General features: G+C 39.7%; 1 protein-coding gene across 6 annotated transcripts in view; it reads right to left on the bottom strand.

Annotated features, from left to right (window-relative positions):
• OSBPL9 (oxysterol binding protein like 9) overlaps positions 1 to 19333 on the bottom strand; it is a 164779-nt gene that overhangs the window by 61705 nt on the left and 83741 nt on the right. For 4 of the 6 annotated variants that reach the window (XM_007164473.2, XM_007164472.3, XM_007164470.2 and 1 more), the window contains exon 4: positions 12493 to 12569. In XM_007164473.2, the coding sequence (XP_007164535.2) occupies positions 12493 to 12569 (77 nt within the window). Of the gene's footprint in view, positions 1 to 2762; positions 3057 to 12492; positions 12570 to 19333 lie in introns of those variants that run through there. The other 2 variants (XM_007164475.2, XM_007164476.2) reach the window with 2 other exon arrangements.

Genomic DNA, 19333 nt, shown 5'->3' with positions numbered 1-19333 from the left:
AACATGCTTTTTCCTATGATACTAACTACTACAGAACCAATTTGTGCTGGTACTGCTGCTAGTATTCTTTCAACTATATCGGAGGTCATGTAGGTTGGGGGAGGAGGAGTTTGCCTGGAAATCTGCTCACCATTTGTAACATTATTTCTAAACATTTTCTCCAGTCCGGTCTCTCAGGTGTGACAGCAACCACGGAGCTTGGTGACTTAGCAAGCATTTCTAACTCACAGGGATAAACCCAGCTCCAGTACAGTGAGCCAAAGGTTGCACACTTAGGACATGATTAAGCCACATATTCTGATCATGTTAACGAGGATCCACTAAGCACCCACAATGTGCCAAGCACTGGACTAGGGGCAAAGGGCCTAGGAATAAAGGAGGTTAGAGTCTAATCCAAGAATCAGGTATGTGCACAGAAATTTACAGAAGTATGAACAAAGTGCTGTAGTAGCACATGAAGGACAACAGTAATTCTAACTTGCTCTGCCTGAAGGAAGGAAGACATCAAAGAAAAAGTAACATGCAAACTGTATGTCAAAGGAAGAAGTGGAGATTTATCACTTGATTGAATTCTAAGCAATTATAATTCTAATCAAGAGGGAAAGGCTGTGACTGGACCAAGAGCTATGAGAGGCTATGCCACGTTCCAAATGGTTAACAGCTCACAATGCTAGAGTAGATGCCTTGGGTAGGCCGCCTGCAGCTGAGTCCACACTCAAGAGCGATAAATTAGGACCAGGTTGTGAAGGGCCTTAAAGAACATTCCCAGCATCTGGGCTTTGGCAAGGGGGAGCCAAAACAGACTTTTAAGCACAGCAGTGACTCAGTGGGATCTGACTATGGATAAAGAGTATGGGAAGAGGGAGTCTAGAGACAGGGAGACTAGTTAGGTTTTGCAAAAGTCTAGGTGAGATGATGAGGGCCTGAATTAAAGCATTATCAGGTGGAAAAAAGAGGCCAAATCCAAGAGACATTACTAAGGCAAATTTAACAGGACCTGGTGACCGGACACGGAAAATAAGGGAGATGGAAAATGGCTTTAAATGACTAATTGCCTGTGTATGGTGGAACTATGATTAATTAAAATACTTCAGGAGAAGTACTTGGCTTAAACACATTTTCAGCCTAAGCACTATTCTTTCAAACATAATATTTGTTTAAGCCTTTACTGGAAAATCTTCCTAAATATAATTTTAGGCCAAGTACATTATAGTACGCATAAAAACTGTCTTTTTCTATAGAATCCCCATAAACATCAGTTCTTACTCAACACTATAAAGTTTAGATACTGATAGAACTCAATATATCCTAGGGAACATCTTAGAATTTCCTTTTTAGAATAAAAGCCTGATATCCTTTTTCTCAAGCAATAGACTGCAAACTATGCAACTGCCTGATTCTCCAATCAGCAGAATATGGTTGTATCACAATGCTCTTTACTGGCTGAACCAAACTTACCAACTGGGGATGGTTCAGTGGTTAGATTATTACTGAATCCAATCTTTCCACACTAAAGGGGAAAAAAAAAAAACCAACTAGGACTTTGGAAACATCAAAATGGATGTGACCAGCAGTCACTGCAGCCTAATATTTACTGAAGGGCACTTCAAGTAAAATGTCATCTCTGTCAAAACCAAACTCAGAACACTTTGAAAACAGATCCAGCTTCTCTGTTATCTTTCTAATTTCCCATTTAAGTTCTCCAGACTAAAAGTCTGATTTTTAGTGGTTTTTATCTTCCCTGGGCTAGGAAAGGTAATAGGTATTTTAATTTAAGTTGCTGGCGTACACAAAAAGTGAAAAAAAATTTTTTTTAATTTTAAGTAAATGAGAGATGTTAACACTATTCATTAAAGAGCTTTATCACAAACTCAGTTCAATAAAGGCAATGTTCTGAGAGATGACTCACAGTGGATGAGAATTTCCAACTTAAAGTTCACTACAAAAACTCTTAAAACTGCAACTACTATTTTAAGATCTCTCCCACCTTCTCCACTCAAAACTAGGAGAAATAATTACTTGATTTGTTTTTGATTTCCTGAACACAGATAAAAGTAAACGGTTTAATCAACAAGCAAAGCCAAATGTTAACTTCAAATTAGCAAAAAGAAGTTTTCTTGATCAATACATCTCTCGCTCTTTCATAACAAAAATACTTGTTAAGTGTAGTAGGAATGCGGCGAAAAATGCATGATTCAAACATACTTCCTGGTCTATTGCTTATATTCAACTTTCCATAACCAAGCTTACTGAGAACCTAAACCTTTCCCTGCAGTTTTTACGAGAACCCCCTACAACTATTCCAAAGTTTTCACTATCTTTGCACAAGCTACCCAAAAGGCATAAAACCACCTCCCTCGCCCCCTCCACACTCACACTCGCAAATAATAGCATCCATAATTATTACACACAAAAATACTGGGCCAGACAAGAACACAGAGCCAAAACTGAAACAACAGAAGATGTTTGGCCCGCAACTGGAAATTCTATTAATGGGCAACTGGTCAAAATTAGGCTTTCACATTAAGAGAAAGTTTAACTCTTGCGTTTAGTATCTTGAGACAGCTTTCGAAAGGAAAACAGAGTTCCACGAAAATGAATCGAAAAAGGGGAAGCGACTCTCTCCAGACTGGTTTGGTGGCGAATGACCTCTCAGTGGTACAGAATTAGGCCCCTAGCCTCTGCCTCCAACCATCCCGGCGGAGGAAGTGAGGAGAGTCCCAGAGAAGAGAGGGCTCGGGCGGCCACGTCGTCCTACTCACCCCAGGGGGCGGCGGGAAGGAGGCAGGGAGAGAACGACATTCGCGCCCACGGCCCGGGCAAGCAGCAGGGTCCCTGGGGACTCAGGGGTGGGAGCCGGCCCCTCTCCCAGACCCTCCGGGTCTACTCACTCCGCAAGCAGCCGTCAAGAAAGCCATTCGCCAAGGCCCCCGCCCTCTGTGCCTCCAGGGGAGGGAGCCGAGGGCTGCTTCCGGGTACCCCCTCTTCTCCTCCCTCCGCCGGATCACCGGGCTGATGCGCAGTCGGTCCGGTCAGCTTCAGCCGGTCCCCCGGGACAGCCCCTCGCCCCCCCCCCCCTACTCCTGCCCCTGCCCCGCCCAGGCCTAGGGGCAGCCCCGATTGGCTGGCCCTGCCACCTCCTGGCAAAGAGACCCCTGGCGATTGGCCATGGGTCACCTGCTGAAAAGGAGGTGAGTGGCCGACGATTGGCGGTTAGGCCAATTTTGGGGTGGAGAGGCGGGAGGGACCGGCCGCAGCGGGCGAGCATCCGGAGAGCCCGGCTACCCCGCCGCCTCCTCGCTGAGCCTAGGGCTCATCTCGGGGCCCGGGCCTGCTCCCGCGCCCGGACCTGCTCCCGCGCCCGGACCTGTGCGGGACACGCGGCCGCCCCGGCACGCCAATGCAGCCCGCAGGAAAGGAAGCTCGTGGCTCGAGGGAGCTCAGCTAGGCTTCGAGGCTTCGGGGCTTCGGCCCCGGAGATTCCCATAGGGTGGCGACTGGGGAAGGACCCGGTCACAGACGTAAACGTGCTACACCTACACCCACCCGCTGCTAGCTCGACATCCAATATTTTGGCAGCTGTGGAGCCAAGTTTCATCTGGATAACTGCTTTTGCTTACGTCCGAAAAGTTGTGTGTGTCACGAGGCGGGGGAGGGCGTGAGGGGAGGAGGAGATACTATATCAATAAACAAAAGCAGGGGTGCCTGTTTTATTTTATTAATCCAGGGAAACACTGGGCTTGCTGTTGTGCCACAGCTCCATAAGGAATATAGGTGGCTTGTGAAGATGCTTCAGGAATCCAAATGGCATAACTTCAAATTAGATGGAAAGTTCGGACTTAGAGGACCTCAGCAGAGAACCATCCAAAATGCAGGAAATCACAGACGTAAATAAATGACTGACTTACTGACCTGGAGGGCAATTAACTTCTGCTTTTACTATTTTTTCCTTATGGTTATTTATATACCTGTAATTCTACTAAACTAAGCATCTAATTTTTGTAGCTCTACTGGTAGCCCCTACAACTAGCACATTGTACACTGCACAAAAGGCTCAATAGATGTTTGCTGCACTGTGTTAAAGACCCCTTAAGTTTGTTTTATGCAATTTTTTTCAAAACGTCCAATGCCAAATGCACTCTCTTCTTCCCGCACCCCCTTCCTCAAAAGCCGGGTCCTCTTCCAGTCCTCCCTGTATCAGTAAATGAAAACCACTACCATCCACTCGATATGCGAGCCATAAACCTGGCAGTCCTTGACACTTTCCTCATTCCACATTCAATCCATCACCACGTTCTGCCATTTTTACCTCCTGAATACAATCTCAGTTCTACCTCTCTCCATCACCACCACTCAATTACAGGTCCCAGCCTCTTGCAACAATCTCCTTAGTAAAGTATTCCTGCTTCTTAAAGCTCCTGCAATTCATCCTCAACACTATGGCCACAGTAGTCAGTTTCCAAAACCTAAATCATTACTCCCATCTCGCCCCGCCCCGCCCCATTAAAGAACTTCAACTGCTTTCCATTGTGCTTAGGATACAACTCAGCATTCAGCAATGGTGGGCAAGGTTTAGCACTACCTGCCCCTCACCCCATCTTAACACCTTCCACTCCCTCATTTCCTGCACGCCACACAATGGCCTTTTTCATGTTTCTTCAATTTGCCTTGGACCTTCTAACCTCAGGGCCTTGGCACATGGCCCCTGTGGTTACTTTTGTCTATTACACTGTCCCCTTGAAGCTAATCCCTCACTTTTTTTTTCTTTTAATATTTATTTATTTGGTTGTGCCAGGTCTTAGTTGCGGCAGGTGGGTTCCTTAGTTGCGGCATGCGAACTCTTCCTTGTGGCATGTGGGATCTAGTTCCCTGAACAGGGATCAAACCCGGGCCCTAGGCATTGGGAGCTCGGAGTCTTAACCACTACACCACCAGGGAAATCCCAATCCCCACCCTTCACTTAATTTACTTCTACTCATCATCATTTCCTCCCTGCCTATGTGAATTCTTCCTATTTTATGCTCTCATAGCCCATGCAACCCTCCTTTATAAAACTTATTACAGCCCCAGTAAGTCCCCTACATATGAACGAGTTCCATTCCGAGAACGTTTGCAAGTCCAATTTGTTCGTAAGTCCAACAAAGTTGGCCTAGGTACCCAAATAACACAATCGGCTATATAGTACTGTACTGTAATAGGTTTATAATATTTTTCACACAAATAATACATAAAAAACAAACACAAAAAATAAAGAAAACATTTTTAATCTTACAGTACAGTAACTTGAAAAGTACAGTAGTACAGTACAACAGCTGGCATACAAGGGCTGGCATTGAGTGAACAGGCAAGAAGAGTTACTGACTGGAGGAGGGAGAGGAGCTGGGAGATGGTAGAGCTGAAGGATCTTCAGCAATAGGAGACAGAGGGTAAACTGTGATTTCACTCACGACTGATGTTGATGGAATACACGTTTGCACCTTTGAAAGTTTGCAACTTGAAGGTTTTCTATCTATCTGCATACTTTAATGTTTTATGTTCACCACTAGACTGTAAGAGGTAAAGAGGCAAGGATCTATTTGATTTTGTTCATCAAAGCCTCAATTTAGCTAAATGCCTGGCACATATTAGGTGCTCAATAATGGATTTCCTATGGTAACAGAGTCTGAAAATAAACATCAATTCTATGATAAGCATCAATTAAACTATAAGCAGTGATGGAGAAAAATACATTAACTTTGCCAGATGGACAAGGTCAATGTCTAAGAACCTCCACTAATACCCTTTACATTTTTCCTTTAATATCTGCTTTTCTAGCGGTTAATTTTGTGCCAGAGCAGCTCAGAGGGCTTAATTCAATATTGGCTGATCAAACAGTTCTCCAGGCCAAGGGGCAAAAAAGTCTATATATTGTACTAATTGACCCTGTAAGAGACATAATACTAATTTATGTAATTCCTGCTTACCAGTTCTTTCATGTGATTTTCATGTGTTCTTTCTCACTCCACAACAAGACAGAAAGACCCATAGGGTAATCAAGGACTTTGTATTTAACAGTACACACCGGGACTTCCCTGGTGGCGCAGTGGTTAAGAATCTGCCCGCCAATGCAGGCAACACGGGTTCGATCCCTGGTCCGGGAAGATCCCACATGCTGTGGAGCAACTGAGCCCCCTACACCACAACTACTGAACCTGCGCTCTAGAGCCCACGAACCACACAATTACTGAGCTCACGTGCCGCAACTACTGCAGCCCACATGCCTAGAGCCTGTGCTCCGCAGCAAAGTAAAGCCACCGCAATGAGAAGCCCGCACACCGCAACAAAGAGTAGACCCCGCTCGCCGCAGCTAGAGAAAGCCCGCACACAGCAACGAAGACCCAATGCAGCCAAAATATAAATAAATTTATTTTTAAAAAAACACAGTACATACCAAAGTATCAGATTTTTTTTTTAAAGTGTCCTCCACATCTTCCATCATCATCATCATCATCATCATCATCATCATCATCATCACAGGTCAGTAGCTTCAAAATCTAAGGCACTATCATTTTTGACAGTGTAGTGTAAATAGTTAAGTCCTAGTAAAAATTTAGTGGAACCAATTATAATTAGGGTTTCTTTTGATAGATTTAAGTGTTAAGACTGGTATGGCAATAGAGAATATGACTTATGACAGTCTCTTAATAATATAGCTACAGTCCAGAGTCTACCTTTTCACGGTTTCATATTAGAGATAACTGTGTTACAGACATATAATTCTCATTTTCCTAATCCTAGTGTAAAGTTAGTGTGCACAAAAGATGTAGCATTTAAAATGAAAAGTAATTAAACAATACAAGGCAAAATACCCATTTTATCCCAAGAAACTATAGGACTTCTAAGCAAATTTGTGTTGAAAAAAACTCAAATTTATGTTTAAAAACACTCAAGTGTTATTTTTTTTTAATTTTTATTTATTTATTTATTTATGGCTGTGTTGGGTCTTCGTTTCTGTGCGAGGGCTTTCTCTAGTTGCGGCAAGTGGGGGCCACTCTTCATCGCGGTGCGCGGGCCTCTCACTATTGCGGCCTCTCTTGTTGTGGAGCACAGGCTCCAGACGCACAGGCTCAGCAATTGTGGCTCACGGGCCTAGTCACTCTGCGGCATGTGGGATCTTCCCAGACCAGGGCTCGAACCCGTGTTCCCTGCATTGGCAGGCAGATTCTCAACCACCGCGCCACCAGGGAAGCCCCCACTCAAGTGTTTTTAAAGAAATCTACAAGTTGTTTTAGAAGAAAATTAAGTGACCAATGCCTTAAAGTCATAAATGACAACTGATTTCCAACCCATGTATCAAAGTGGTCTTCAATACTTATCTTCAAACTACATAACTAAAGCTACTAAGCGATTAAATTAAATTGATACTTAATTTTTTTTGTTGTTCAAGAGAAGAATGGAATATAGTGATTAAGAAGTATAAAAAACATCACTGGGGACTTCCCTGGTGGCGCAGTGGTTAGGAATCCTCATGCCAATGCAGGGGACACGGGTTCGAGCCCTGGTCCGGGAAGATCCCACATGCTGTGGAGCAACTAAGCCCGTGCTCTACAACTACTGAGCCTGTGCTCTAGAGCCCGCATGCCATAAATACAGAGCCTACATGCCACAACTACTGAAGCCCACATGCCTAGAGCCCATGCTCTGCAACAAGAGAAGCCACCTCAATGAGAAGCCCGCACACCGCCATGAAGACTAGTCTCCACTCACCGTGTGCAGCAACGAAGACACAACACAGCCAAAAATAAAATAAAATAAATAAATTTATTAAAAAAAATTATCATGTTGTATACTTTAAACTTATACAGTGATCTATGTCAAATTATCCTCAATAAACCTGGAGGAAAAGATTGAAAAACAAATACAAAACAAGAAAAACTTTAAAAAAAAAACACACACACCTCCAAATTTCCCTCTTGCTGCATCTCACAAAAAAATGTATAAAACACAATCTAAGAAAAATCAAAACACTAAGGTTCAGGGTGAGGGGAGATCTTTAAAAATGACAGGAAATCTATTGACTAAAAAATAGGCCAACTTTACCTATAGCTTTTAAGATGAAAAGAACATTTTAACTATACAGAATTTATGTACTACTTTCAAAAATATTATTTCTGCTAGAGAGTCCAGTAATGTTTACCTATAAATCACATTCTACTCTGATGTCATTTTAGAGATAGATGACAAATACTTTTGATTACAATAGAAGAAAAGAAGAAGCAAAAGTAGGGGAAAAAAAACTCATAGTTTCCCTAGGAATTTGCCTAGCAACTTAGGCCAAATGATTAGAGCAGACAACATTAAAAGACAACTCTTGGAAGCAGGATATGTAGCTCCACTATTTTGTCTGACCAGTACCCAGAAGTCTCAAAATTAAAGTCAGCCAATAAATTTTCACATAGAAAATTTAGCCAGATGGAATAAATATACCATTTGGCATACAGTAGAAGCAGTCCCTAACTTGTGATCAGGACCACCATGTTCCAGAAGTTTCTGTATAAATTACTTGCAATTCTCAATGCATTATGAAACAAACAAACAAACAAAATATTTGGTTCAAGGTTAGGAATGAATACCCTCTACGCAACCCCACAATGATTATGATAGTGTACTGCTTATTCATCACTGTATCTTTAGTATCTCCTCACACAGAGACTGGCATGTATTAACTGCCTAATAAATGTCTAATGAATGAATGAAATGCCAGGTACTATGCTACAAAAATAGCAGTATACACAGCTAAAAAGGTTGAAAATGGGGAGTCTAACAAGGAGAACAGAGAAAGCAGAGGGGCAGAAGGCTAATGTTTTTCTGTTATAAGCCTTTTAGTACCATCCAACTTTTAAATTATATGAGAAAGGTGTTACTGCCCTAATTTTTACAGTTAAATTCTGCATTGGTCACTTAACTTTCTTCTGAAACAACTTACAGGTTTCATTAAAACCATGTGAGTTGCCCAAACTGGTTAGAAGTGCAGAGCTCGTTGCCACACGATGGATAAAACGGCTTTGTATTGTGTGATTACTCTTCATTTAAAATGCTCCAGCTTTTAGGCACACTAACTTTACATTAGGATTAGGATGTTAACAAACTGGAACTCTATGTTTTTCCTCTAAAGAAGGGGTGTAGGAAGAACTATTGCTTTTATTTTATATACTTCTACATAGCTAAATTTTTTTGGAAGCGTGACTTACTTATGACATCCTATAAATGTAGTTTTACTGTAGTTTTTTAAAAATTCAATTCCCATGATTTTTATTTTCTTCTTTATACTAGGCTGAGCTCCATAAAGACAAGGACAATATGTCATTTATTCACAATTATATTCTCTACAACTAGTATAGTGCATGGAACACATTAAGTGTCTGATAAATATTTACCAAATAAATAACTTTTCTGTATTCTCTATATGTTCTGAATTGAGCATGCACTATTTTTTTTAAGTTTTAAACTTTATTTTTATAAAGAGAAGGCATGAAAATATAAGTTCTAAAAGATTTCCATAAAAACACAGTTAAAATAAATTTTTGGCAGTTAAAGGAATAATCTTTAGCATCTATAAAATTGGATCATTTGTTTTTAGTTGTTTCCCAAGAGTTCAAGATAGACAGGCCACCACTATTACAACAAAATTTATTTAAAAAAGTGAATCCTTGAATTCTAAATTCCAATTTAGGAGCCAGAAATTTGTCTGCCCTCTCAGTAATAGCAACAACATTGGCAACATTCCTTAGGGGAATTTTCCTTTGTTGTAGGAACCCCAAGTAACTGGCTATTTCATACCATTTTACCTGTGGAGGAAGTGACACATCTATATTGCAATCATTTCCTTTGGGAAACAAAGGGCTTCAAGGGAGAAAAACAAAACACATCTATTTTCCTACATGATACAAAAATAAAATCTAATGAGGCTAGGGGAAACAATACATCTCAAAGTTCTCAATAAAGAGCAATATAAAAGCAATCTATACATCATGTGTTTGTTCATTAATTCCTTCAATTACTTCTTTATTTAACTAACATTTATCGAGCACCATTTAGAATGCCATTGAGAGCACCATTTAGAATGTACAGGGGGTGGGAATGGTAAGAGTAGTAGTTGCATTAGTAATGGCTAAAAATTTGCCAAGTTATTACTATAGCTAGGCATTATTTCAACAAATTTACATTTAACTCATTTAATCATCAAAACAACCCTGTAAATTAGGTACTTTTATTATCTTCATTTTATAGATGAGGACATTGGAACTCAGAGTAATGTCAAGAATAAGTGGTGGCACTGGGATACAAACCAAGACATTCTGGTTCCAGAGTCAAGTCCTTCACCATACTTCACCATCTCTGGGAAGAAAATCTTTACTTTTTCTGCCAATCAAATTAACATTTAATTACATACTTCTAAATGTCCCATCTTCTGCATGTATTAACTTCAGAAAAAAAAATATATATATAAATAACTTTTTATTACATGTATTTTAAAATAGCAAAGCTATCAGAGTCTAAGACTTCCCAAAGTTATCTTTTTCTTCTTGTTATTCCCAAAGACATGTAAATTCTCTTCAAAGCAAAAGCTCATATATTCCAAAATTGGATCAAATTAAGTACATGACCTTAAGGAGTCTGCATCCTAACCGACGAGGTGCGAATTATATATACTTTAAAGGATGATAAGAAGAATATGGTAAGGACTCAGTGAACTGTGCAACGAGTATGACATTCAAAGGAAAGAGATCACTGAGTTTGGGGGGTGGAGGAGGAGGAGTTGGTCAGGGGAAGCTCCACATAAGAGGTCAGTTCTGAACTGGGCTTTGAAGAAAAGAGGCAGAATGCAAAGGCAGAGTGGAGGCAGATGGCATTACAGAGAGACGGAGCATCATGTACAAGAATGTAGAGACCAGAAATGAAAAGATGTGTTCAGAGGAAAGCAAGTAAATGGCAGCACTCTAGTAGGTTTATGTAGGGGTACAGTGGTGGAAATGTCTAGAAAGGCAGTCTGAGAATAGATCACATAGAGACTTGAATATCAGTCTAACCAACTGTGGAGGGAATCTCATCTGCCACATTCAGTCTAATCTGAATCTTAAAATACTTATCTTCTTACTGGATCACAAATTTGCTAAAATGATGCTAGTCATTTATAAAACAGCCTAAATTAAAAAGAAACTTATGAAGAAATTCATTAAAATGAATTCATAGAACTTCTTCATAGAAATTATGAAGTTGCTTTTAAAAAGCATAGCTCACAGAGTAACTTACAGATCTCTTAGTTCAACTCCATATTCATTTCTTACAGTCTCTTAATAACAACTTCCTCATGTAATGTTTTTTAAGCCTCTGTTTGAATAACTTTCAAAGTGATGGGGAGTTCACTATAGGACCTGGGATGTCCTATACTAACTTGTCTAATCAAGCCAACTCCTGGACAAGTTAAGTAGAGATAAAGGACTATAAAACATCAGCTTTCTAGGATTCAATCCTGTAAATCAAAATAAAATAAAATCCTCTCTATATGCCACAATGTAAGCTCTTTCAGTGGAGAATAAACATAGAAAACTATCTTTAGTATGGTAGAGTAGACATTTGTTGTTTTTGTTACCTAGGATCTTTTTTTCCCTATTCTGACTTTGCTTGGGGGCAAGGGGGTTGGGGGGACCACCTTCTACTCTATAAGCTACGTGTTTCTGATGAAGCAGATAACATCCCATTTCCAGAGGAAGAACATATGGCTATGAAATTGTGATTGGTCAGGACCGGGAAAATGATTGAAGCTGAGGTATCAGCACTAATCCTCTTAATCCAGAAAGAGCAATAGCCTCCTATAGATTTGCAGTTCCACCAATGGGAGGCTGAAATTGCTGCAACCATCTTACTACCACAAAGGGAGAACCTATCTAAAAATGAAGCCAACCCAGAAGAACTAAGACCTAGAAATAGAGATGAGGGATCTTGGTCTTCATGACATTGTTTAAATGCCTACTTCAAACCACACCCAAGCTAGATGTGCTTTTTTCTTTTAAACCAGTTTGGGATTTTTCTTTCACTTGCATCCCTAAGAGTACTACCCAACACACATGGTAACTGCCAAATCCTGTAACAAGAAAAGTAGGTCAACTTCTCAGCACTTATCTATTATTGTGCATTATTATATAATTTGGCTATACCAATAACCAACTATAGATACTAAATTTTAAAAATGAACTTGGCACATTTTAATTTTAACATGGCATTTCACTTTCAGCATTGCCTTGCACTGTCTTGTTTCTAGACAAAAATCAGTATTTTAAGCAGAAAAAAATGACTATAACTTTACTATATATTATAACACTGTAAAGGCAAAAATAAACAACTCAGAAATTAAAAGTTTTCCTTACATCCTATCAGTTATTTAAAAAAAAAAAAGAAAACAAACAAAAAAAAACCTACTGAACTATCCAGAAGCCATGTAAAGACTCTTACTTGAAGCTGAAGAGTATGTCGAAGAATAGTTTCTTCTAAGGCATGGATCCACTTCTCTCGTTCATCAGCATCACGAGCTGGAATAAAAGTTTATAAAAATTAAAACCTTAATTTCTACAATATATCTCCATATTTGGAAGCAAAAATTTTAAACCATGATGCTAATAGAAAAGGTTTCTGGTTGTGCCATTTCCTTAATAGATTTATCTTTCTATCCTTTCCAAAAATACAGCCATTTATATCAAAGGGAATAAATGTGTTCAATAATAGCAGGCTACCTTCCCACTGAGAATAATCAGAAAAGCTAAAATAATTATTAAAAATAACTGTTTTGAAGGCATCAGAAAACAACAAGGTAGTAAAGAATTAACAGGCCAAAATCTAGGAAAAGACAAACATCTAGAAGATAGGCCTGGTATATAGGGCCACTTTCCTCCTGGAGGCGTTGTACATTCCAGGAGAGGAGTTGTAGATTGAGCAATTTCTTAAAAGCCTTGTCAGTATGTGTGGGCAGGGGGCATATGGGAACTCCATGTACTCTTCATCGCGGTGCGCGGGCCTCTCACTATCGCGGCCTCTCGTTGCCGAGCACAGGCTCCAGACGCGCAGGCTCAGTAGTTGTGGCGCACGGGCTCAGTTGCTCCGCGGCATGTGGGATCTTCCCAGACCAGGGCTCGAACCCGTGTGCCCTGCATTGGCAGGCAGACTCTCAACCACTGCGCCACCAGGGAAGCCCACATTAGCATTTTAGAAAAGCTGTATTCACCAGCCACTATGACTTTGACAGATTTTCAATACTTAAAGCCTTTTCTGATGAGTTTGGGACAATATCAACAAATATAATTTTTTATGTGATATAATGAAATGTGTCAATACTTGGAAGATTTGTATATGACCAATGCATGATGTTACAGAATCATACATAGGGTGAAAGATCCATTCAAAATGCCAGACAGACCAACGGATTTAAATGTAATAGAGTATTTTCATATATAAATTTCATTGTTATAGTTTCAGATTCCACACTGCAACTAACCTTTAAGAAACTATCACTTGTAGAGTTTTGGTCAAGTATCAAAGAAGAATATTCACATTATCTGAAAAGGCTATTAAAATACTCCTCCTCCCTTTTCTAACTATATATCTGTATGAGGCTATATTTTCTTCATATACTTCAACCAAAACAACATATCACAAAAGACTGAATGTAGAAGCAGATATGAGAATCCAGCCATCTTCTATTAAACAAGACATTTAAAAGATTTACAAAAATGTAAAACAATGTCATTCTTCTCACTAATTTTTTTTGTTTGGGAAAATGGTTATTTTCCCAATCTGATGCATCTTTTCTTAATTCTCAAAGCCTGACATGTTCTTAGCAACTAACTGATACTCATAATTACCAGACAAATGATAATCGTCATCTTCTCAAATGACACTTTCTCAATGAAGTCTCCTGACCAGCATACACTAAAACCTGGCCCCCCAACCCAGCATTCCCTGTTCCCCATATCCTGCTGTACATTTTCTTTTCTTCACTGTACGTATCCCTTCTTTTATGTTTATTTATATATGTGTAAATGTGTATTTTTTACATACATATGTTTGTATATATTCATATGTGTTTATTATTTACTGTCTGTCTCCTGTCACTGAAATGTAAGCTCCACAAAGGCAGGAATCTTTATTTGTTTCATTTATTTATGTATCCCAAGCCCCTAGAATTATGCCAGGCCATTAAGTGTTCAATAAATATTTGTTAAATGAGGAATAATGATTGCACTGATTTCATTATTCAGTGTATGGTTCCATGTTTTATATTTGGAATCTAAAAATAGGTTGGATTTCCTAACAAATCATTAGTTTTGCTTAGTATCCTTTAAAGCTGCCATAACTGGCTCCCTCAAAGATTTATGAACAGTTTTACCTGAAGTCTCCAAACTGCTGAATAAAATACAAGCAAATATTTACAAAAGGCTTTCTCCGCCACAACTTCTGCTTTGACGATCTGAAGCAATACTGTGCTTCTCCTGGACAGAGTCAGCACTGTATTGGGCAGCTGGATATCTTTGATTCCGTCAAAGCAGACAATGAAAATCCGATGTAGATTAATGGGTTATTTTCAATTCATTCTACAACCACATGCTTCCAAGTCAAGTTATTCCTGGTAACTGAAAATTCTCACCAAATTTGTATGTAACTATATCCTAATAATTTTAGCTCCTGCAGAAGATGTGTCCTATTTTAACTCCAGTTTTTAGTAAAGGGGTCACTATTCATTAATCTTGAATTTAAGAAAAATTAAGATTTGAGTTTTCAATATTTAAGACTTACAATACTAAGGAAGGAAGAAAAAAATGTTAGGAATAGGTTGGTTTTAGCGAACTCACCCAGACATCAATAAGGAGGGAGATGTGGCAGAACAAAGACCAGAAAAAAGGAGAGAAGGAAGTTGAAAAGAATGCACACAGAAACTGTGAAAGTAAGAAGTGATAGAGACCTGGACTATGTAAGTGACTGAAGGAATAGAAAAAGGGTAGAATCCAATGGCCATGGTTACTCATGTGATGTAGGGGAAATGTAGGGAATGCAGATGTAGAAAAAGAGAAGCCTTCAAATTTGGCTAAGTAGGTAAATGGAAGTGCTATTTCACAACATAGAGAATACAGGAAGAAAAACAGGTTGGGAATGGTTGGTTGCAAAATATTATTTGGGGTTTGAAGAGACCCAGATTCAATGAATCCTGAAATTTGGTAAACCTGACCTCCTGAAAAATCTTATTATCAAAAGTTTTACTGAATTCATTACCTTTTACAGTTAGTATATATATTGCTAGAAAACACTCCCTCTCCAGAAGCCACAAAGTAGAATACATCTTTAATGCATTCTGGGGAAGGGAAGGGAGAGAGGGAGGGAAGGAGGCAATTTTGAGAAGGTGAAGCCAAGTCTTAGTTCAAGAGGAGAAATACAGTTTGACTCTTGAACAACATGGGTTTGAACTGTGTAGGTCTGCTTCTACATGGATTTTTTAAAACAGTAAATAACATGAATCACAGTTGTTTGAATCCACAGATTTGGAACAACAGATATGGAGGAACCATGGATACGGAGGGCTGGCTATAAATTTTAGGCGGATTTTCAACTGCCCAACGGACTGGGACACCTACCCCATGTTGTTCAAGGGTCAACTGGATAGAACTTCAAAAATACTTTCACTGACTACCAAGGTTAAGGGTTATTCAGAAAAAAAGAATGCTGTTACAGAATCACTCAACTTTTGAGTTAGGCAATAAAAGGAAAAAGACAGGGAAAAATTAATACATGTTAGAAAATTCAGGAAGAAAATGAAAGCAGGGCAAATAAAATATATCTATAAGAAAACAGAATTTGCTACTTAATTCTTTTGTCCACTTCCAAGGCAAACAAGGCCAAAATAGATGTGGCCTAACCAAGTATCAGAATCATATTAATAAGAAACTATAATGATTGATTTATGTTACTTTAAATAAATGCTTAGTTTTCTGAAGACAGGTATTATTCCTTATAGACAGAGAATAAGGAGACCCTTTAGATTAAAAAAAAAAAAATGTAGGGAATTCCCTGGCAGTCCTGTGGTTAGGCCTCTGTGCTTTCACTGCTGAGGGCGCAGGTTCAATCCCTGGTCGGGGAACTAAGATCCCGCAAGGCACGTGGTGTGGCCAAAAAAAAAAAAAAAAAAAAAGAAAAGAAAAGAAAAAATGTAATATATATGCAAATATATCTTCAGGATATAAAGTATAGTAGAGGCACTACTGCATTATAATCTTAAGCTATTCCTAGGGAACCTTTCTGAAGGCTTCACTCTGCCTCCAGTAGCTCTCCAAGGAATTCTGCTCAGGGCACAGAGCTAGCAATAAGCTACTTCCTTCCTTCTCTATATGTAGCTGTTAGCTGTTAATATAATATCTTCACCTTTCTTTAGGAAAGTATATATTTCCAGACCAGACTGCAGTATAAACTCAGACATAAACTCAGTGCATTCCACAAGCTTTAACTCTATCCTGTAAAATACAATCTAGATATATAGTAACATGTCATTGATTCAGCCCTCCCTACAATTTAGGACTTATATAATTTATACCAAATCACTATACTTAAACCAATTCACTAAGTACAAAGTGTAAATAACATTAAAAGAAATTCTTAATGATGATAAATCATGCTAAAAAATATATCAGACAACAATGTTAGCTTAATTCTAGTGTCTACATATAAAACTAGGAAAGGGCATTTATTTCCAGATAGCCTATAATTCAGATTTGCTTCTCTCTGTCCACCATGAACTAACCTGTCCATACTACTAAAACTGTACATTGCATTTATGGCATTACCCTGATATATCTCATTAACCTAAAAATGTAGACTCCTGAAAGGAAAGGACTCAGTTTGGTTCACGTTCGAAAGTGCTGCAAGATGGCTAGAAACTTCAACACAAAGAACATGGTCAAGAGTCAATTTATATACTTCAGTCATACTCTACTCATAGTCTTCCTATTAAAAAATCAGAGTATACCCTGTGTAAGTAAAAGTCAGACACTGCTCCCCATGTATGAGTACTTCTTTTCAAGCTTAAGTTGCTGGTCTTGTGACTCTTCTTAATTGAAGACTATTTTCTCAGGGATCTGAAGCCCTGAAGCCTCCTTCAGTGGGATAACACCACATATTTTTCTTAAACAATTGCATTTACCCTGACATATTCCAAAGTTACACTTTCATTCAACAAAATATTTATTGAGGGCATATGTGTCCTTAGCAGGTAGGCATTGGTGACACAGCAATGAAAAAGACACAGTCCTTGATACATCTGAAAGAATAGTGCCACCATCCTCCCATTACTCTGTCAGAAAGCCAGAGATAATTCTCAACTTCTTTTCCCCTATCTTCTTACATGCAGTGAGTCACCAAATTCTGTCTGTCATACATATTTTTTTGTTTGTTTATCCTCTCCGGGGCACTCTTATTGCCTTTGTTCAAGACCTCATCACCTCTCACCAGAACCCCCCCAGTAAGCTCCAAACCAGGCTCCCTGCCTCCAATCTCACTTCTCTCCAAAGCATCCCACAAACAGCTCCCAGTGTTCCTTCTAAGCCACAAAGGTGACAATGACATTTCTGTGACTAAAATACCCGCTGCTTCTCCCTAATTTACAGAAAAGGCGTTTTAGTTTATCATTCTGGTAATATGAGACCTTTGATGATCTATCTCATTCCAGACTGAACTCAGGCTCCTTCTCCTCACCTCCCGTGTATTCTCAAATGTCCTACACTTCTTACATTTCCTTAATAAATCATCCTTTTTCACACTTCCAAGCTTTTGCACATACTTTCTCTTTACCTGGAATGTTTTCCTCCTTTCTCTGCAGTTTGGTAAACGTTCTTTCCTTTCACCTCTATCCCTGCCTAACTATATCTCTTTTTCATCCTTCAAAACCTGTATCAAAACCATCTCTTCTGTGAAGTCTTCCTGCCTCCACCAGTTCTCTCGTCTGCATTTCCATACGTCTCTATCACCTTTACTTTGTACTGTAATTAGCTGTTCCAAAATACGTACCTTGGATAAGTGATTAGCCCTCTCTGCCTCAGTTTCCTCAAAACTATTTCTCCGGGTTGTTAAAAGAGTGAAGTGAGAAAATGCATGTAAGCCTTTGGTATGGAACCTGCACAAACTGCTATCCTCATTATTGTCTTTCTAGTAAATATTTCTATTGGCGTTTCTCCTATTAAACTGAGAGCTCCCTGACTAGCAGGGAATCAGCTTTCTATCCCTGGTATCGTGCTCTGTGTGTGGCATTTTCAAAAACCTAATTTGGGTTACCTCTAGCCCAAACCATTGGCTAGAAAAAGGAGAAAAGGGAATCCCAGAAACAGCAGCAGCATGATCATTAGCAACTTCATAAAACAAAAAATAATAATAGCAACAGCTACTATTTTTTGAGTCCTGCTATTTACCAGGCATCATGCTGAGTATTTATATGCATTTTCTCTAATAGTATCAATACAACACGTCTGGAGGTCGGTATTGCCATCCTTGTTTTACTGGTGACCCCCTGCTCCACATTTAGGCTTCCTAGGTAGGTAGGGCTTCCTCTGCAAAGGAGGAATAAATATTGGAAGATATGTTGGCCTGTTTTCCTCAACAACTTAAGCATGCTCCCTCAGCTGACATATTAAGAGAGAACTCTGTAGTCAAAAACTCTGGAGTAAAGTTAAACAGGGTACAGGTCAATACCTGTTTGACTCCCTGCCTTTAAATCCATACAGGGGGACTTCCCTGGTGGCACAGTGGTTAAAAATCCGCCTGCCAATGCAGAGGACATGGGTTTGAACCCTGGCCCGGGAGGATCCCACATGCTGCGGAGCAACTGAGCCTGTGGGTCACAACTGCTGAGGCTGCGCACTAGAGCCCGTGAGCCACAACTACTGAGCCTGCGTGCCACAACTACTGAAGCCTGTGCACGTAGAGCCCGTGCTCCGCAACAAGAGAAGCCACTGCAATGAGTAGCCCCTGCTCATCGCAACTAGAGAAAGCCCACACGCAGTAATGAAGACTCAACGCAGCCAAAACTAAATAAATAAAATAGATAGATTTAAAAATAAAAATCCATACAGGGAACATTCCTGAGCCTTTCTTCAGCCAGTCTTCCAAGCCTCCCTCACACTTGGTGACAGACTGCTCACCTCACACTTCATGCCATGACTCACACCAGTCTATTCTGACCAATGTCCCGGTTCCCTTGCTTCAGCTGGGCCCCTGCCAGTGACAACTAGCAACTTGGATACACACTGAGCACAGGAGAAACTAT

Source organism: Balaenoptera acutorostrata, chromosome 1 (genome assembly GCF_949987535.1).
Source record: "Balaenoptera acutorostrata chromosome 1, mBalAcu1.1, whole genome shotgun sequence".
Classification (NCBI taxonomy): Eukaryota; Metazoa; Chordata; class Mammalia; order Artiodactyla; family Balaenopteridae; genus Balaenoptera; species Balaenoptera acutorostrata.
This window is presented reverse-complemented; position numbering and strand designations above follow the sequence as displayed.